This window comes from Alosa pseudoharengus, unplaced genomic scaffold (genome assembly GCF_046254945.1).
Source record: "Alosa pseudoharengus isolate Yale_2024_CS ecotype anadromous, Long Island Sound unplaced genomic scaffold, YU_APseudo_1.1 YU_APseudo_1.1_scf_7, whole genome shotgun sequence".
In the NCBI taxonomy this organism is placed as follows: domain Eukaryota; kingdom Metazoa; phylum Chordata; class Actinopteri; order Clupeiformes; family Clupeidae; genus Alosa; species Alosa pseudoharengus.
In genome coordinates this window covers 31005811-31027360 of record NW_027468859.1, presented here as the reverse complement: position 1 = coordinate 31027360, position 21550 = coordinate 31005811, and the positions used below count along the sequence as shown (strand labels likewise).

At 40.7% G+C, this 21550-nt stretch overlaps 3 protein-coding genes and 1 long non-coding RNA gene across 4 annotated transcripts in view; 1 reads left to right on the top strand and 3 right to left on the bottom strand.

The window, feature by feature from the left end:
- Nucleotides 1-3806: 3806 nt before the first annotated feature.
- LOC143109378 (uncharacterized) overlaps nt 3807-21550 on the bottom strand; it is a 28783-nt gene continuing 11039 nt past the window's right edge. Inside the window, exons 8-9 of the mRNA XM_076272092.1 lie at nt 6960-7034; nt 3807-5424 (exon numbers count right to left, since the gene is read on the bottom strand). Coding sequence (XP_076128207.1) covers nt 5293-5424; nt 6960-7034 — 207 coding nt within the window. The 3' untranslated portion in view covers nt 3807-5292. The remainder of the gene's footprint in view (nt 5425-6959; nt 7035-21550) is intronic.
- On the top strand, nt 8381-13069 carry LOC143109377 (uncharacterized). Its single transcript, XM_076272089.1, has 11 exons — nt 8381-8685; nt 9251-9475; nt 9585-9731; nt 10237-10302; nt 10427-11045; nt 11140-11216; nt 11348-11534; nt 11625-11746; nt 11898-12126; nt 12341-12487; nt 12655-13069. The coding sequence occupies exons 1-11, from the start codon at nt 8614-8616 to the stop codon at nt 12909-12911; spliced, it is 2148 nt and encodes a 715-aa protein (XP_076128204.1). The 5' UTR covers nt 8381-8613; the 3' UTR covers nt 12912-13069.
- LOC143109380 (uncharacterized) lies at nt 13090-14421 on the bottom strand. Its single transcript, XR_012983841.1, has 2 exons — nt 13559-14421; nt 13090-13380 (listed from the first exon to the last, which is right to left on the bottom strand). It is a non-coding gene; the product is annotated as an uncharacterized LOC143109380 (long non-coding RNA).
- Nucleotides 14923-21531, bottom strand: LOC143109379 (uncharacterized). The gene is made up of 9 exons (XM_076272093.1): nt 21472-21531; nt 19655-19755; nt 19150-19287; nt 18806-18963; nt 18586-18722; nt 17729-17822; nt 17269-17598; nt 17022-17187; nt 14923-15613 (listed from the first exon to the last, which is right to left on the bottom strand). The coding sequence occupies exons 2-9, from the start codon at nt 19746-19748 to the stop codon at nt 15585-15587; spliced, it is 1146 nt and encodes a 381-aa protein (XP_076128208.1). The 5' UTR covers nt 19749-19755; nt 21472-21531; the 3' UTR covers nt 14923-15584.

Here is a 21550-nt window from a genome sequence, read left to right as displayed (position 1 = left end):
TGTTAATAAAGATGCCTTTGAATTATAGTTATGTAAACGCAATAAAGATAAACAGATGCAAATAACACAGTCCTCATTGAGTAGACCTTTGTGTATAGCCTATGATAACTGTAGCGTTAGTTTTAGCTGTAAGGCACATCTTACCCGAGTTTGTGGAAGCAGTGGTGACTGTCCCTGGATTTGGGGACAAATAACAACACAAACACATGTTTTGTTGAGGGATCTTGATGTGTCCAGGAACAAGCTAACCAATCAGGTTCAGTTCACCATATACTATCTGCCATTAGTCAATGTCAAGCTCATTGAGTACAGGATGCATTATTATTTTCTGTTGGAAAAAGAGTCTTACGGGAACATGTCTAACCTTTAACTCTGATGGTGTAGATTGCAGTAGTCTGAACCTTCCCTCCTGCAGTCAGCTGGCATCTCCATGTCCTCTGTGTGGAAGTGGAGTCTTTAGCTCTGAGCTTCACAGTCAGTGTGATGGAACAGGTAGATGTGGTTCTGATCTGGCGGTTACTAGAGTTCTTCAGCTCAGACCCTGTCTTATCCACCCAGCTGAGACTGACATTCTTATCTCTCACAGATCTGGTACAGTTGTCGTGTGTGTGCAGGAGGCAGTGGAGAGTCACATTACTGCACACCTCCATCTCAGTCCCTCTGGAGGAAGCAGAGACTGCAGGAGGAAATGACATCATCAGACTGCAACAGGAGTACTACACAGCAACAACATACATTTAATCATTTCAGCTTATGGGAGACTTGCTGTTTGACTTAAAAATGAAATCTTCAGAATCTTTTCTTAGATATTGCAACATGTGCCTGTGTCTATATAATAATAAGAAACTTACCATGGAGAACAGTGAGATAAAAATGAGATTCATATTCAGATTGAGTTCCACCTTCTTCATACTGCTGACAGGTGTAGAGTGCTGCGTCCTCAGTGGTGATATTGGTAATGTGGAGAGAACAGTTCTAGAACAGACTCAGTCTCTCAGATCTGTTATTGGTGTTTTCAGGTTTTATCTTCCCATGTCCAAAAAATTCTACAGTATGTTCAGTACTGCTATAAAGCCATGTAGTAGAGGAGCAGTTTGGATAAAGCACATTAGCACAGGGTAGAGTAGCTGTCCCACCTGCACTGGAGAACTCAGTGGGGCTGTTTCCTCCTTGAGCACCTAAAGAATAGACAGACAGAGTTGACACTAATACAGTTGTCATATATATTATATCTGTCTGATCTGTCTGATCTCATTTCTGTGTTTTAGGGACACAGGAATGATGAATCTACACTTTCTGTCACATGCTTTTCATTAAATACTGTATGATTCAAAATGGCAACATACCATCACTCTTTCTCACCCACTGATGTATTCTGATAATGATGCCACATTTTAAAACTACTCCACTCACGTCTTTTTTCTGCCGTTTCAAAATGACATTTAATGATCCATTGACATGTGGTTCAGTCATGTTCGTACTACTGCAGAACCATCACTGATCAGTTACACTGATTATAGAACGGTCAAGGGCGGTTTTAGGCATGAAGCACAACTAGCTGTTCTATAAACAGTGTAACTTACGGCCTCTTATTGCTTAAGTCTCCTTTATCCTCCCTTTTTCTCTCTTCTTCTCTTTTACTTTCCTCTCTTCTCCTTTCCTCTTTGTCTGAGTGCGTGTGTGTGGAGTGGGCCACTGAAGTAAAACCTCTCAGTCGGTCTCTCTCCTTTGCGTTCGTGCTTTACACTGTCCGATTTTAAGAAACGTGTTGTGTCTTTATTTAGAGGAGGTGCTTGTTTGTGAGTTAGTTTCACGCCTCCATGTCCGAGATACCAGCGGTGGTCAATGAGGTTCAAAGGCCCTCACGAAAAGGATATGACATCACAGGGTCACTTTTACATTGTCATATAGTATCTATTAACCAGGACTGGAGACCAAGTCTTAAAATAACCAACATAGGGTCAGAACAGGCCTCTCTGTGTATGTCTGACCATTTTAAAGGTCACAAAAGTGATGATTCCAGTTATTGATGCAACCATGATACAGCCACACAGCATATTACAGTAAACATAGAAAGCTATTTCATATATAAGTACATGAAAGGAGTCATATGTATGTGCTTTAACATTGTCATCATATGTGGTATGGAAATAAACATATATGCTACAGACGTTTAAATGCATACACAGCACATTTCCACTCTAATTAAAAATGGTGAATAGCAACTAGCTCTGGAATTAATTCAGCAGTGTATGTTTTAGTCTGTCTCTAGATGCAAATGTTTGACATCTTTTTTTCTAAAAAATGAGTAATAGCGTGTTACATTCAGCACAGCAGATTCTCCTACAAACTCCCCCGAAAACACACACTCTGCAAAATAGTGTGAAAGGCTCTAACTGCAAATGCAGCCGCAAATGCAACACCCCTACAGGTGGTGGACATCTGCAAGGGAGAGGAGGGAAGACGGGGGACCAACATGTGGCCAGTGGGGTTGGTGACGTCTTTCTCTACTTGGTCAGTTTCTAATGAACACATTCTTTCACAATTTTAAAGTTCTATTTTATAAGACTTTAGTTGAAACACAGAGAGAGAAAGAGAGAGAGAGAGAGAAGTGGGGATGGGTAAGTACTATAGAGGCAATGCAGCCTGGATGCACGTTTAGAGGTGATGTATTAGTGAAAATGAACCTGGGAGATTTTGTACTCCAGTGCTAAAGGTCCTACACATTGCACATACTACCAGTGTGGTTGGAATGAGAACTGTATTTAACTCCATAACATACTCACATTATCAATATATTTGACACCAGTTGCAGATTTGTCAGATCACAACCTTCTGTGCAAGATTACATGAAGAGGTTTTAAGGAGCCATAGGCCACTATATGGACTTGAGCCGTAGCCTACAGGCCAATGTAGGCTATTTGCTGTCGAAGTGAATAAATGGATAAACTGATAAATTACTCACTGTCAAGGGCGTAGGTTTGGTCTCAGCTTCGGTGGGGACATCCAACATATATATATATATATATATATGACTATATAATCTGGGCAAATTTAAGATATGCTTAGCTGAGATCTGTTATCTGAGAAACAAAATTGGCATCTAGTGGTAATTTATTTAAGTTTAAACAATTGTTTTCGTCTGCACATATTTCTCAGCGGGGGGGGGGGGGGGGGGGGGGGACATAAAGTACAATTAGGAGTTGACAGCAGTCCCATTCTAAGTTTGTAAGGAGTGGCATACAATCTATGAATTACTTTACATGTAACTGATGGCTCACTCTTCAGGTGCACAGAAACACTTTGAAATACTTTTATGAATACTGATATTTTAAGATTTTGTTTTGTATTTTTCAACCTGTGGTCCTATTGTTAGAAGTTAGTGATATGTAAGTAAATGTATTTTATAAAGCACATTTACTGTAAACACAGCATGAACTGACAGTGTTGACAAGTGCTGTACAGTGGATAACTAAAAAGACAAACAATACAGAAAACATAAATAAAAAGAAACATTCAATATCAGGGCACACAACACAGAAATACATAGGATGAGCAGGAGTACAGGGGTAGGGAACAAGGAAGCCTGGGCTGTAAAGGTGGGCTTTTAGCCTGGATTTGAAGGCAAAAATGGAGGGGACAGATCTACTGTAATATCCAGTGGGAGCTGATTCCAGACGTGGAGCAGCAACTGCAAAAGCTCTATCAACCCTCTGTTTGAGCCATGAGCGGGGCACATGCAGAAGCCCTTTAGATAGATAGATAGATAGATAGATAGATACAGTAGATTGATAGATAGATTGATAGATAGATAGATAGATACTTTATTGTTCCCCAAGGGGAAATTCATGTTTAAATTTATTTGAGGATCTCGGGGACCTTTGAACTGAGTAAGTTAGAAGTACCTTCATTATTGTCCCTAATGAAAGTACCTTAAGACATCTGACAGTACAGCTCAGGTGGGAAAATGACAGAATTTCCCTTCTTCAGCAATCAGCCTTCATGTGAGCATTTGAGTTATGATGAAACATATGGTGAGTCTATTGTGGGTCTGTGGTTTCTGCAGGGTTGACACCATGCAGACGCTGCATGTTTCTCTAGAGAAATAAAAATGAAACCACACAACTCATCCTGTTGTGGACGGCCATTCTGCTGTTGATGTTCTCATAGTCTAAAAATAGACACCTCTGCAAAGCTAAGGTCGAAACGCTTCAATGGAATATCATGCATGGTCGCTTCAAAGGAATATCATGGTGTGTGGAGTGTGTGTGTGTGTGTTTGTGTGTGTGTGTGTTTTTACACAATTTAGTAAATGTGGGGACATTTTTGTCAATTGAGTCCACAATGTAATTTAAAGCAACACCAAAGAACTTTTCCTCTGTAGCACGCACTATTTGTTTATCCAGCACTGCTTGGAAATAACAATGTCCACAGACAAGGTAGAATATGTTGCATGATTTTATGAAAGTACGATGTATTGCGACATCAGATGCAAGTCACATTTGTAGTTTCTTATGTGTCATTCCATCGAACTACAGATCCGCTACCTGATCTGGCAAACTTACATAGTGCGGTTATAGCCGATAGAGAGAAGCGAATGCAGAAGTGCCGTTCACCCTGTTACGAGTTGATGAACCACTGAAACGATTTTGGAAACATTATTTTAAGGTAGAAAAAACTCTTTGGTGTTGCTTTAACATCTGCACAATTTACTTACTATGTGCCCACTAGAAAGTTATAGCACAGAAAACTATTTTGATCTTTGTGTGATGAAATGTGTGCACATTTCATAAATTGTTTTTATAAATTCAGCTCACAATGTAGAGCTCACAGACTCACAGACTCATCATCTTGATCACTGTAAAGCTCTAATGCCTGGCTAATATCGCCTGACGGCTAAACAACACACCGTTATCACAGAAGTCTAACACAATATTGTCTGATGGTTAAACAATACTACACAGTTACACAGAAGTCTAATGTCTGTTTTATATCTTCTGATGGTGAAACATACTTCACAGTTACACAGAATTCTAGTGCCTGTCTAATATTGTTTGATAGCTCCTGAATAAAACAGTTAGACAGAAGTCAAATGCCTGTCTAATTTCATTGGATAGGCATCTGTTACAGTAAGAGCCTTATCAGTGACACATGTCTACATGGGTTAGAGAGTAATGTTGACACTTGTGTTCATGTGTGTGCGCGTCTGTGCGCGTGTGTGTGCGTGTGTGTGTGTGTGTGTGTGCGTGTGCGTGTGCGTGTGTGTGTATATGCAAATGCCATAGATCTGTGTTAATTCTTTATCTTGTCATTCTTCTGAACAGTGGCATAAACAGCGTTGGGTTCCACAGGTCTGTTGCTCCGGTCCTCACCACCAGATAACTGCATGATGGTGCTGTAGGTCACAGTGTCCTCAGACTGCTTCTGTAAACAAACAAACAAACAAGCACATCACAACACAGTGAGGAGTGTAAATATAAACATATTTAAACACGATGGGCATTCATTTGAATATGCAGCGCACATTATGTACGATTACCATCCTGTGGAAACCACGCAATGAGAACAGACATGATGCCAATCTATCTATAAAGCAAGAAGCGTCTGTGTGTCTGTGTGTCTGTGGCACGCATACTGTATCTCGCTGACCGTTTGTCAGACTGACCTAAGATTTCGTGTGTGGCTCGCACGTGGCACAAAGGTGTGCACCCTCGATTTTGAAGATTTTTGAATGCATATTTCAAAATATGCTTATTTACGTAGGACATTTATCGCTGCACTGCACTGTCTACTTTGGACTTGCGACTTTGACTAAACAAACGATAATTCCAACGTTAGACAACAACTTGCAGACTGAGCGACTTCACTTATCACGCCATCAATCAAACACGTGTATGTAGTGACCACTCAAAATAAAAGTATGTGCAATAAACTGAGGCTTCGAATAGCAGGAAGTTATTCAGTAAGCTATACACATTTAGCCTTAACTCAAAACAGTTGTTAGGCTTATGTCATTCTGATCTGTAGAAATGTCACATGCAGCCATGCCTAAATGTATTACACATGTACTGTAGCCTATTAGAGGCCACATGAATTATAGACTAATATATTATAATATTCAGTAGCCTATTCATTATTGAATGCTTAGCTGGAATGATGTTTCCCTATCATCCTATTTTTAAAGCAGGCATACCTGTGGGCATGTAATTGAGCTACGGGTTTTCTTCAGGAATGGCATGTTTGAACGGGCACTGCACTAGTTTTATATAATTTATTGACGCATACATTGCACGGCGTAATCTAGCAGTAATCAGTTGAGTAATTTGTAGCATTTTTTTGAACATCTAGGGACAGAGATTGACTTTAAAATGAGAGTTATCACCTATGATTTTGAAACAGTACCTAAAACTGATCCATGTGCTGAGAACTTCCTAATCTGTGGACCAACTCACCAGTGGTTGTACTGTATGTAGCATGGTGCTACGTGGATTACTAAAATGTTAAGCCCAATTCATTAATAGCATTAGTTTATGCATGTGGGTGGGTATTAAAGCAACACCAAAGAGTTTTTTGTACCTTAAAATAATGTTTCCAAAATTGTTTCAGTGGTTCACCAACTCGTTATAGGGTAAACAGCACTTCTGCATTCACTTCGCGGCCCTCTTTCGGCTATAACCGCACTATGTAAGTTTGCCAGATCGGGTAGCGGATCTGTAGCTCAATGGAATGAGACATAAGAAACTACAAATTTTACTTGCACGATGTCGCAATACATCGTACTTTCATAAAATCATGCAACATATAGCCTACCTTGTCTGTGGACAACATTATTTGCAAAGCCGGTGCTGGATAAACAAATAGCGTGCGTGCAGAGGAAAAGTTCTTTGGTGTTGCTTTAATGCATTGCATTGTGATCATTGTGAGTCATACAAACTAGAGCCGGATGAGTAGTGACTCACTGCAGAAGTCCCAGTAGCTTGGGTTGGGTTGAGGGGCTGAAAGGATGCATAGTGCAGATCAGATCTTTCCTCATCCTGCACAGAAGACAGAGAGAGAGAGAGAGAGAGAGAGGGAGGGAGGGAGGAAGGGAGGGAGAGACTTTTTTTGACTTTTAAAATCCCTTTTATTGAACCATACTATGGATCAATTACTCAATCCCCATTAATACACACGGCCAACCAGTGGTACAGAATGTTGTTTCACCATTTAAAAATCAGTCTTCCATCATCAGCAAAATGGATCAAGCCTTTACCCACACACCATTTACATCCAAACCAACTAAAGTTATTTGTAACTTGGAAGAAGGCATATTCCACTCTGACCCTCGACTCCACTAGCCCTTTAAACATTTCCACTAAATTCACAGATATCCCCTCCTCCCCCAATCTATTCCCTTTCCACATGGTCAGTTTTGCTTGACCAATTAGAAAGTTCAGGCAGCCGCGGGAGGGAGAGAGAGAGAGAGGAAGAATCCTTGACTTTGATGAGGGTCTTGAATTGATTTGATTGAAAAATGAATAGTTAATTGTCAACATTGTATGTTTATCTATGTTTATCCATGAAGTAACTGTTGAATTCAGCTCAGAATTCTGGTTGTAATGCCGGTGTTAGCAGAGCAATTTAGCGGTGGAACAGACTTCATGACTATGGCACAAATCTTTGTCTTGCTGATGGCTATGTGTCATATTAAAGGAGAATTCCGGTGTGATTTTGACCTAAAGTGTTCTGAAACATGATACCGAGTGTGAACGTATGTCATATAGCTCATCTCGGCTTGTCCCCTGCACTCCGAAATCTGGCGCTAGTTAGCCAATGCTACCAAGAGGCGGTCAATGTTGGTGGCTCGGGCATCGGCATAGCCATGCAAATAAATCACTGTTTTACACCATTTACAAGGCTCAACGTATCTCCACACTTCATTGGTATACTTCCCAAGGCCCTGACATTTGAAACGAGACATTGAGAACTTTGAAAAAGCACTGGTAGTTTACTTACAAGACGATTTATACAGACAGTATCTTCAGGAAGTTTAGAGCTTGCAGCCATCTTGAATTTAGTCACGATAAGTCGAGCGACGAGCACGAATGAACAGGATATGGATCAGATTGCAAAAATAATTCCGTGGAAATGCATGGATTCCAGTTGCTGCTTAAAATATGTATTGACGATGTACATGACAACGAAGAGCACCTTACAACAAATGGCATAAACTTAGCTCAAAATGTTTTACTACTCAGTGACGTGAATCTTGCATAATGTTGTTGACGGAAGACGTGCTGTAGGCTACACGTGAAGAAGGAGGAGTGGCCGGCCGGCATGTGTGCATACTACATAGCCTACTGACTGCAGCTTCAGCTGGCATTACGAAGGATAAGAGAAAAGGAACAGAAGACAGAATGGTTCGCGCTTGTGCTTTTCCAGGTTGCGGCAAGGAGATGCTATGTTCCAGAAAGTTTTCACAGGCTACCTCTACACGAGTCAACTTGGAAGCAGTGGCTTGTTGTCGATGTCGAGACACCTATCCATATACTGAAACAGAAGGATTACCGTGTTTGTAGTGCACATTTTGATCCAGACGACTTCATTACAACAGGCTCTAACCCTCGACAACGAATGCGTCTGAAGAAATGTGCCATCCCGAAAGCGACACAACCTTCTCCGAAAGCGACACAACTTTCTCCGGAGGTATGAATTTATTTGGTTATTAGACTGTAAATTGTGTGAACCATGTTAGCATGTATAAATCGTGTGCAGCACTGAACATTGTGTTTGCAAACAATTCACGTAGCAGCTAGTTTTGTATTCCGGAAAGAGAAATGAGGCAGATTATGCTACATTTATTATTTAGCCCACCATCATAAATGTTGCTGGAGAGGGACGGAGGGGTGTGGTTTGTTCTGATATTTTTGATAAATACAATATAGAACTTGCCATGTAAGCTAACCTGGCTGACCGTGATTGGGGTCCGCTAAGGTGTTTGGGGGATGGGTTTGCTATGCTGCATTCAGTTGCATTGTTAGGCGTAATGGTGTAAAGTATTAGCGGGGGGTGTTGGGGAGTACATTCCTCACAGTTTGAAGTGTTAGAACTTTCCAGGTAGTTAGAGTACCTAAAAGTAGCAAGTGATGGTCAATGAACAGAGTGGGGCCACTTTGGATTGATTGCAAAACAGATGTGCTGCTGTGTGCATCTAAGTGTCCTATAAACCAATGAATAAATAAACTTATTTTGTGTGTATGTATTTTCTTAGACCAGTACCTCTGAGGACCCGGCAATGTATCCCTCTGAAATGGCTGCTGCCCCCCAGTCCACGCCTAAAAAAACCCATAGACAACTGCAACACAGGAGGTCTGATTGGTCCACTGGCCTCAGTTTTACCATTTCAAGCCCCAAACAGCCATCAGTAAGGCCACGAACTAGGCCATCAGCATCTGGACAATACACTGCACGACCTGCATCATGGCAATACCCACAGGTAAGTCACGTATTGTGTTGACAGTCAGTGTTCACATTTCACTGTAATGTCTGTAACACCTTGGTCACCATTGAAGTATCAATGTGTAATTTTTTTTATCAATTTGAAGGAAAGGACTGAAACACCCCCATCATTGTTGAGTCCCTCAAGGGAAGCCAGTGGTGTGACACAACAGCCCTCAGTAAGGCCACGAACTACTAGGCCATCATCATCTGGACAATACACTCCACGACCCGCATCATGGCAATACCCACAGGTAAGCCATGTATTGTGTTGACAGTCAGCCGCAGTTCACATGGACCATAGAATAGTCTAGAATAGTATCTACTTTTTGGCTCCCCTTATCCAGCACTGGCCTTGGCCAAGTCCGCTGCTGGAATAATAACTCCCCCAGAAGATAACTGCAATGAGACATTCTTTGTATCCCTTCACCCCACCTGCAAACAGACTATGAACTCTATACACATACATACACACACACACACACACACACACACACCCATGCCTTCGCCGCTTCTTACTCCTAGTCTGACAAGCGGGTCTGGAACAGCGCTGACCATGGCTGCAGGAAAGGATGGCTGATTGACTACTGGGCCACCTCCACCCCCCCTGTTGTCTTCCATGTGTTTATGTGCCTATGTTGCTGAGGCTCCCCATAGGAGCATAGTATGGGGGTGCTACTACTACTACTACTACTTTACACTGTAATGTCTGCAACACCTTGGTCACCACTGAATGTCATTTTTTTTATACATTTGAAGGAAAGGACTGAAACACCCCCCTCATTGTGGAGTCCCTCGAGGGAAGCCAGTGGTGTGACACAATCAGTGAGTTGAATTTTTAATTTCATATATGGTTCTGGTGATAATGTGCTACACTGATGCTCCATTTAGAAGTAAATGTGTAATCTTTTCCAACAATGACATTATTCATCTGTCCTTTGATCAACAGGAAGATGTAGAGGAAGGAGCTGCAGGTGCTTCAGACACATCTGTGCAAGATATGAGCATTAGTTTTGGGGAAATGGATTTGGACCCTAAAGACACCAGTTTTGTGCCCCTGAGTGACACCACCTCATCCAGCCCAAGCTCTGACTCTGTCTCCAGCTCTGGCAGCACAAATGGATGGGCAGGAAGAAAGTGGCTAGTCGATGAGGCCAAGCTGATGGAGCTTTTTAGAACATGCGCTCAGTGTGGTGTGGCCATTGAGGAAAAACGAGTAGCCACACGTGCCAGCCAGATCCGAATACACTGGACGTGTTTGAAGGGACACACCGGGGAATGGGCATCATGCACTGACCAAAGGAATATGGGCCGCAACAACCTCTTGGCATGTGCTGCAACATTTTTCACCGGAGCCACCTACTCGGACATCAAAGATTGGGCAGACCTGATCAACCTGCAGCTACCAGGCAAGACTCAGTTTTACGCCATTCAATCGAAATACCTCATCCCTGTAATCAATCATGCATACAAGGGACAACAACAAAAAATTCTGGAGAGGATTTCTCAACTTTCTGCTTCGGGGGAAAAACTGGAAATGTGTGGTGATGCGAGGTGTGATAGCCCTGGTAAGCATTGTTATTCATCAGATTTTGGTTGACTTTCAAATATACACAATTCCTTTTTTTTTCAAAATCACAGACATGTTTGTTTTTCCAAAAGGCTACAGCTGCAAGTACAGCACCTATTCATTTCAAGATGATGCAACAAAAGAAATTCTTCATTTTGAACTTGTACAGGTAAACAAGCATAGATGCCTGTTGTTGTTATGTGAAATAAGCATACAGTTGCTGTCAAGGCAATGAGTTGGGACTATGTACATGCACATGCCCTGTGAAATAACAAACTGGTATTTTTACTATGTTATTAGGTTACAGAAGCATCGAGTTCGGTGGCAATGGAGGCAATGGGCTTTCAGAGAGGCCTAAATCACCTCCTCGATCTCGGGCTGGACATTGGGGTGATGGCGACCGACAGATCGCCATCAATAAGGAAACTAATGAGGGAAAGCTATGGCAACATTCGTCACGAATATGACCCTTGGCATGTGAACAAGAGTATGCATCATATTTACTAGATATCCACACGTGTTTGACTGGTTGTTGCTGGTGAAATGGAAGCTCATATTGTTTTTGAACTCTCCATAGGTCTCAAGAAGAAACTGGTGTCTGTCTCTAATAAAAAAAATTACAGAGAGCTTCGACCATGGCTGAGGTCTATCAGCAATCACCTATACTGGGCATGCAATTCCAGCCATGGTGATGAACAGGTAACCATGAAATTATGAATCATTATTTTATGACCCACATTAGGAAAAATATTTTAGTTAAAACATGTATAACCCAAGACCGTGTTGACACATGAACTCACAAAAGTATTCTCCATAATTTCTAAGGGTTGTATTTTATGTGGTTTTTCAGGAGTGTGTGCGACGGTGGACATCTGTTCTTCACCATATTCGTGGCATCCACAGATGGGAAGAGAATGGGCGGGAGTACCAATGTGCTCATCCACCTCTCTCAGAGGAGGATCAGGAGAAGAAAAAGTGGCTGGAACATGACTCCCCAGCTTTCCGTGCTCTCACAGAGTTGGTTGAGGAAAAAAACCTCCTGCGTGACCTGAGACAGATGGCTCTGTTCAAGCACACTGGTATGCCTTCACAGTCATTGAAATGAGTTTCTTAGAATTGCATTATCTTTGTTATTAAAAAGAGGAAGTGAACAGCTGTTTATTATCTAGTCACACTGTTATCCTTTGTAACCTCAGTCAGCATTCCTTATACATCTTAACTTTTCAACACCAGCTATTATCACTTTACATGACTGATATTGATTGATATATTTCAATTGGACATATTTTGCAGGATCTCTTGAAGTCTTTCACAACGTCACCCTGAAGTACGCACCAAAGCGGCTTCACTTTACATACGACTCGATGAGAGCCCGCACAGAATTGGCCATCATAGATCACAATATCAATATTGGAAGGGAACAAAAAACAACGCTTGAGGGTAAGGAAGCGGCTTTGTCTCCAAATTTTGTGTGTTCTGAACAGTACAGTAATTAGTAGAATAACTAACTTGATTTCGGACTTATTTTACCATGGCACACATAGCTAAACAGTGTTATAGTAGCCTACATAATCAACAACTTATTTTTACTTTTGTCTGTGGGATAGGAAAACCGCAGTACAAGTACATGTACACAAAGACGACACAGCAGTGGGTGGCTAAGCCAGTGTATGAGCCCACCTCTCAGGACTTTCGAAAAGACCTGATGAAGGACGTCTTGAAGTTGAGGGAGGAGAAAAGCCTGGAACCTTGGCCCCGTCCTCCTCCTCGCCCAAGAAGGTTGTTGCAAAACATAGCACCAGTGCCGAGGCCAGACCCGTCTGAGTTGGTGGCCCAAAGGCTGTCGCGGTTCAAGCAACTCTGACTTGTAGTGACATTTCTTTTGTTCTTTTAGAGTATCGTTTTCTTTGCATTTTTTATTTATAATGTACATAGTTTGTTTTTCCTTTTGTGTTTATTTCATGTTCTATGATGCTGTCTACATCTTTGTTGTTTGTCTATAAATAAATATTGTAGTTTGGAATGAAAACAAACAAAATGTGTTGATTTTATATTGTTGTTATTTCAAATGAGTATGAACAATATTATTACCCCCTCACATTGCAATACAAATAATATCAACAAAGTAACACATTTTAGTAATTGGTAACTAGATGATCCTGGAAGCGTCTTCTGCCTCCTGGAATCCATGGTATACTCCACTGGTAGAGGGGTATTTTTTTCTTATTGCTGTAACCACACAGCTTGGCAGAACTTGTCTTTCCCCTCGTCCCAGTTTCTCTCCTTGAAGCACCCACTCAAGGAAAACCCGGTAAGCCACAAGTCTGCACTGTCTGGGGGGAGGGGGGAGGGGGGAGGGAAAGGCAAGGAAAGGTGAATACACTTCGGTCAATATCATTGTTATCATATCATTATCATAATCAAGTAACTTTAGCTGCCAATTAAAACTACAAATACAGTAACTATTGGATTGATCAAAAGCAATAAAACCCAAGTGTGTAGAGTACTTACTCAGTAGATAAATGTCCATCTTGCCCCTCCGGCGTGGGTCTTCGTGTCCAGTTTAATTTTGGGACATGGAAAAAGGCTTCCAATACCCACAAGTCCAGAAGGGAAGAAAAGCCTTGCGCTAATGTCACGCAGCGTGCGTCTTGAGTGCGATGGTGCAAAAGGTCCCACTCTTTGCAACAAAAACACTCCATATCGGTAGGCATTATCTCACAGCACCGGCAGGAACACCACCATTTCCCCGTGATACGAGGCTGTGTTGTGGCTGTGCTTGCAGCTGCTTGCTCCGCACGCTGTCTCTCAATCTCTCTCCTTTCACGGCGCTCATGCAGCTCTTCCTCCGTATATTCAGGCTCAAATAAATAAGGACGCCCATCAAACTCAAATGTTTCCTCCTCGTCTTCAAAGTCTTCATAAAACTCCGTAGCTTCATCATCCGACATCCTTGCAATAGCCTAGCTAGCCCACTAACTCCAGTCAACAACTAAAGCGAGTATTCACGTGACTTATCAGCTGTAGTTTCGCTCCTGCTCGTCACTCGACTTATCGTGACTAAATTCAAGATGGCTGCAAGCTCTAAACTTCCTGAAGATACTGTCTGTATAAATCGTCTTGTAAGTAAACTACCAGTGCTTTTTCAAAGTTCTCAATGTCTCGTTTCAAATGTCAGGGCCTTGGGAAGTATACCAATGAAGTGTGGAGATACGTTGAGCCTTGTAAATGGTGTAAAACAGTGATTTATTTGCATGGCTATGCCGATGCCCGAGCCACCAACATTGACCGCCTCTTGGTAGCATTGGCTAACTAGCGCCAGATTTCGGAGTGCAGGGGACAAGCCGAGATGAGCTATATGACATACGTTCACACTCGGTACACAGCAAATTTGCCAGTGTTAAATTAACACCCACAGTGTTAATTTTAACACCAGCAAAGTGTCTATATGCATCCACTCTCTCTAGTGTTAAATTAACATTTTTGAAAGTGTTAGAAAGTCAACACCCAATTTTTGTTGAATCAACACTGTATATTGTTAAAACTCAACACTACACCAATACTATACAACACTTTATGGTGTTGAATTCACACTACACTGGTGTTAGTGTTAAGATAAAATGTTAAAAAAGAACACTGCTTTCTTCAACACCAACACCAGTGTAGTGTGAATACAACAAAACTCAAGTGTTAAAAATAACTAATAGTTAACACTACTAGGTGTAAATACCAATAACACTAGCTGGTGTTATTGGCATTTCTTGAATTTCCCCTGGGGATCAATAAAGTATCTATCTATCTATCTATCTATCTATCTATCTGGTGTCAAATTCCCCAATACCCCACTAACTGAAATAAAAGACAAATGGCAGAAATTTTAGAAAAAAAATGACCTTTGTATTAAATCATTTCACAATTCAAGGCACATCAGACAAAACTGCAGTAGGGCACAATATACTGTACATTCTTTCGTCATTTTCAAGTGAAAATCTTTGATAATGATTTATAATCTTAATACACATAGGAGGGTCAACAGAACTTGAAGCTACACAGTCTCCATGTACTCTCAATAAATGTTTCTTCAATCCTCAATATGTGTAAAAAACAGAAAAACACCCTGTCTCGGCACATTTCAAACGCAATGTCCTGGATACAAAGCATGACCAGACTTCAAATGTTGGGGGCAAAAAAAAAAAGAGCAACTTTTGTGCTGTACCTTGCAAATGTAACAGGTGAATATTTTCAAACCTCAATATGATCAACTTTTGCCCTGATTTCCTTGACCCGTGGACTCTCTTTTGTAGTGCCGACGTCAATCCCATATACGGTAGTCTGAATGAAGGTGTAGAAGTTGCACAAGGCCTCGTCGTAGGATACAGCAAAGACAAAGTGGGCCTTAAACAGTTCGTCGAAGGCAGCCACAGCTGTCTGTGCCACGCAGGGAATGGTCTTCTGATCGAGGATGACGTAAAACTTCTGGATACTACTCTTCTTTTCTCCAACACATAGGAGGAAGGGCTGTGCTGATCCAACTCTGTCAAGGAATGTCACCATGCTCGTCCCCACCTAAGAGTGTTGGAAGGGAAATTAGGAACAGTATTTTGTGTTTGTTTAAACACCGAAGAGGCAGAAAAAAACATTCTCTACCTTCCTTTAGCTGGATAGGCATCTAAACATCTCAATGACATGGCACATTAAAGGCAGAGTTTTTTGGGATCTACTGAATATCTATTCAACCAAGAGCAACGTGCATACATATTAAATAAATAATGAATTCCCTCATTATCTTGGCCTCCTTGATTACAGTGTCACCATAACAGTGAATAAAATATCACCAAATCATTTTAAGAGCATTATTTTATGTAAACAATATACTTCAACCATTTGGTCACCAGACTACAACCGTAAAATATATACAATATATATTAAACAAGATGAAATATTCCATGTTCACCCATCCTTTGCTAAGAGGCGTTTTCTTTTAAAGGAACATTACAATATTTTAAATGTTATCCCCCAAAGTTAGATATGATGATGCATACCCTTCTCGTCACTGTGCGTGCAGTAACTCAGTCTGATGCGGTTAGCCTAGATTAGCATAATTCATTGACCAACTAGCCTAAAAAATTTTTTCAAAAAAGTGACAACAGAACGCCAACATCGTCCTATTTGAATAATGTGACCAATAATTACAATGTGTTTAAAATTTAAATGTGAAATGACAGCTATATTCTAAGCATGTGCATGCTTGGAACTACATTCTCATTCAGGCAAAGCACTGCTACTTGGGATTTTCAGAAGGAACACCGTGCTTTTTAGGTGCTGCATGCAAATCACTCTGCCCAACTAGTAGTGCTTCGCCTGAATTAGAACATAGTTCCAAGGATGTATATGCTTAGAAAACCACTGCATCTCATTTTACATTGATGTTTACATACAAATGGGAAAATGTTGGAGTTCTAATGTCACTTTTGAGTTATACTGTAGGCTTGTTGCATCTGCCCACCTCAATGAGCTGTGCTAAACTAGGCTAACAGTGGGTGTGTCAGACTGAGTTACGGCACGCACAGATCTAACTCTGAGGGAGACGATAAATAATAAATCATTTCCCTAAATGTTGGTGTGTCCCTTTAACTGCTGTGAGGGGGGAGATGCACACAGCTGACCAAGAAAGTGACAAATCATAGGCAAATTAAGTGTTAAGAGGCAAAACAATATTCAGTCACCATTTATGTCCCGAACGTACATTCATGAACTTGACCACATGGTCAGTCGCTTCAGTGGCACTGATTTTCCCATGTCTTTTTCCTTTTGCGGTTGGAGGTAAGAGATGAACGAGCAGGAGGATAGCTGCCAAGTCACTGTCCCATCCAAGTGGATTAGTATGGCAACACCCACATCGCATGAGTATACACAGTCATAGTTCATGGGTGCACATGAAGAACACTGGCAAACACAATCCGTGGACACTTACCATAATCATTTGATTCCTCTTGAGCAGACAGAAGGTCATCCACATGAGTACCAGGGCTAAGGCCTTCGCTGACCGTGATAATCCTAGGTTTGTAGAACGTTGGCCATTTTGCAATAAACTTGCCTGAGATGTCTTCTCCAAATAGCATTGTGAAGTCTTGGTTAATCTAACACAAACAGAAACCATGTCAAAACATGGTACACAACATATTTAATAATTGGTACATCAAGCTAGTCTCTATTCTTACCAAGCCTGGTGTATCCAGGAATCGGGGAAAGTGATCTAGGATGACTGAAGACTGGTCTGGATCGTGCAGCATACTCTGACGGTGCTTGAAGGTTGCCTTCATTTTCTCTTTAACAACTGGTTGGTCTGCTGAATGCTTCATCACGGACATCGCTTCTCTGCATTCATCACCTGACAGCTGCTCAGATGTTGATGTCTTACGCAGAGTCTTAGGGCCATGTTGATCAGCAGACTTGGAGCTCCTCTTAAAGTCACTTGTGATATTGCGCTGAACCGTTTTCAATCTGTAGGCCAGGTAACCTTGGCCACTGTGAGGATCGTAGTAATGTTCCTGTCAGACAAGAACACAAGCAAGAGGCACGATCAATATTAAAATCCATCAAAGCTGATGTCTGTATCAGGACCTCACAATAAGGCTTCTCTATACATGACCAAATTAGACTAAATGAGGAAATACTCACATAACCAGTTGGTGAAGCCTTATCCTTCAAATTGGAGAAAAGGGTGACTATTCCAAGGGCATAGGACACACGGACATTGATTGATGGGACCCTCCTACACCATAGCAAGACAGGGTCAGTTTGAAAAGTAGTTCAAATAAGTTTAACATGGCTGGTGTAAAAGCTTGAGAACAGAGTATATAACAGACATTTTAACAAGTATTTCAGTTATGAAGTAGACTACAACCCCAATTCCCAAAAGGTTGCTGCAAAAATGACATAAATGCTGACAATTACAAATTTCTTTCAACTTTCATGGAAAATAAGCACATTTTGAATTTTATGCCAGCAACACATCTCAAAAAGTTAAGACGGGGGCAACAAAAGGCTAGAAAAGTTGTGTAATAGACAACAAAAGGAGGAACATTTCACAACTAATTAGGTTAACTGGCACCATGATTGGGTATACATTTTTCTTAAAAAAGCATTCGAGCCTCTCAGAAGTGAAGGTAAAGGTTAACATTTTGGGTGGCCAAATAATTAAATAAAAATAATGTTTTTTAACATGAAATTACGAAAAATTTGGGGATTTCATCTACAGTAGATAACAGCATGAAAATATTCAGAGAATCCAGAAAAAAAAGAAATGACCCTGTCCCAACATTTGAGACATGCTGTTGGCATCATATTCAAAATGATATATTTTCCAAAAAAAATAACTTTTTCTGTGCCAACAGTTGTTATGTTGGTCTTTGCACTATTCAGAATTAAATAAAGGGATAACATAATTTGTAAATCATAGCATTCTGTTTTCATTCACATTTTACACAACGTCTTAATTTTTCTGGAATTGGGGTTGTATTTTATTGGTCACTTACCCATGACTCTCAATCATATCTGCCACCAGGATGTTGACAAGTTTTCTTCTTGTTTGATCAGAAAGGCCTTTGGTCGCGTTGTACTCTTTGAATACGTCTTCACCCCCGTTTTTTTGATGTAGAGCTACATAGACCATCTGTAATATAGACGTTGCATGTAAACTTGCTATGCATTTTAAAAATGGTTTGACATCCTACCAACAACCTAAGAACTACTTACATCTTTTGCTGCCTTACTGTCAGGTGGTCCTTCTACCAGTTGCCTTCTCCGTGCTTTGGTGCATTCTGTAATAACAGTGGAGCCTGAACTCGCAGACTCAACTGATGAGAATGACCCCTCATCTGAGCAGAAGGAGGCCTCAGAGACCTCTTTCTCAGCTAAGGGAAGAGGGGGGGGGGGGGAATATTTTTTTACATAAGGCAACATCACCCAATTTTACCAATAGCAATATTGTTGTTTCTGTTCCTATTGACAGATGTACTCATTTTAAGTCACTCTAGACAAAAGTGTCTGCTAAATGACCTAAATGTAAATGCAATGGGAGGGGCATTTCTGTGTCTTACCAGAGTCCTCAGTGAACACCTTGAAAGACACTGCAGCAGATCTCACTAACTCATCAAAAATGTCAGCATCTACATCAACTCCTGATGAGTCCTTCAGGTCCACATCAGATTCGTTTGGCAGGTTGAATTTAGCTGAAACTGAAATAAAAATAAAAAAAAAACTGTAATTTCTCAACTATTAACCACAGTTGATACAGTAATTTTGTAAAATTCCTGCATCTCTGCAACTAATACTCGGGTGCGGCATATAAACAGAAATGGTAATCATTGGACTACCAATGCACTGCCGCGAGAAGGTGGTGATAATGTACATAAAAGCTGTTTTGCAACAGCATCACAAACACATGCCATTAAGTTTTAACCTATAACACAATGAAATAACTGTTTTAGAATAAAACAATCATGAGGTTTATTCACTTGGCTGTTAATAATCAAGAACTGACCCATATTGGCATGCAATAATAGGTGTAATGTGAAAAAATGGGTGAGTTACCCTTTTACTTACCTTCTTGAATGAACTGAAAGTAATCATAGCGATCATCCTTCATTGGTATTCGAACCCATTTCAGGACACCCTTGCACTCCATTTGAACCAGCATTTCTTTGCTAAAAAATAAATTGATACAACATAAATCTCAGGCAAACAGTTAAACATGTCAATGCACCAGTTTCAAAGATTAAGAATGACTGACATTTACAGGAACACGAGTCTAAAGAATATCAGTGCCTAATTAATTTCAGTTCATTCCATTTTTCTAGATTTTGTTTTATTAGTATTATACACTGTCTAATCTAATAAAATCTAATCTAATATGTCAGGGTAGACAGGATAGGACCCAAGCGCAAGACTCTTTCAAACAAAAGTATGAACAACCACGTTTTATTAAGTATACAAACTATACTTACAAGACTTCCAACACGACAGAGAAACAAACCGTCAAAGAACAGAGGAACAGGTAAATATACACAGACTAATTAACAGAAAGACAGAGGACTGGACTAGACCAAAAAGACAATTACGGGGAACAGGTGCGAGCAGAAACAAAGGGAAACTAATGAGACAGGAAGTGCAGACCATACAAGGGTGGAGACAGTCACATGAGTCAATCAGTCCCTGCAGGATCCTGACAGGTCATATTTGCAATTAGCCTGTATATCGAGTCTCCTGCAAAATTTGGCAAATCCAAATATGTCCATGGTGACCTGAGCCTATCTGACTCCATACTGCCTAATACTACTACTAAAACAGCCATTTTCACTTCCACGAAACCCAGCATAGCCTAATCAAATATATTTATATTTATTTGAAATATCTGACTTATGGTCAGTGGGCAAATTTTCGTTTTGTAGGCCTACTTATAAATATACAACATGGACATAATTGTCGTTATGAAGATTATATTCGGTGAAAATGAGCATGCATGCAAGTCGAGTTGTCAGTAGCAACTCTTTGTATTGGAGAAGACGAGTATTACAGGAGGCTAACATTCATTTTCCCCTGGTTCACCAAATCTATATTTTGCATAGCCTATTTCAGCCAATTCATCAACAGGGCTAAAATAAATATTACCATTCCTTCTCTCACTACCATCTCAGAATGCCACCCTGTTCTCTTCCTTTATCTTTCTTCGTGGTTGGTATATTACTTGATCAACTCGATGAATGAAGTCGGTGGTTGGGAAGAACATTCCGCTTCTTCCGGCCCCTTCGTATGTTCCGAAATACCGCGAAACCGCTAACGTTGATGGGAGGTGTAGTTTTTAATGCTGCGTTCGCAACGTCTTTCTACCAGTAATGCTTTTTCGATGTTGTGATGTATTTTTGTAGACAAATATGGACATGGTTAGAAGTCCATGTCATAAGTCACACCAATCCTGTCAATGATGGCTAGCATGCTACATGTTTTCACCATCTCAGCTTGCAGCAACCAAATGTGACTAGCACTACGTTAACGTTAACTTAACGTTAGCCAGCTTGCTAGTTAGCAATAACATGCTACTCCCGCTAAACACTGCACATTGCAATTTTCAACTCTGACATAACCAATACAGCCTAATAACTTCATTTTTTCCAACGATATATTCCCGCTTACACAGTAGGTTCATTATCAGGGAGTAAACTGTTCACTAACGTTATAACCTGAGAGTAACGTTGAGTCATGCTAAAATCTTTGCTATAACCTAGCTATTACCTAATGTTACAATACAAAACAGACGGTTACAACTTAAATAAGCACAAAAAATGAAGCAAATATTAATTATGTTAAATAGGTGTATGACTAAGTATTGAATACCCAGTTAGACAGTCAAATTAATCACTTACCTTCTACCGTTTTGCGTATTCCCATGTGAAAGAAAATGGCGCAGGAGAAAGTTTTTCTTCTTGATCGATCACGTCCTGG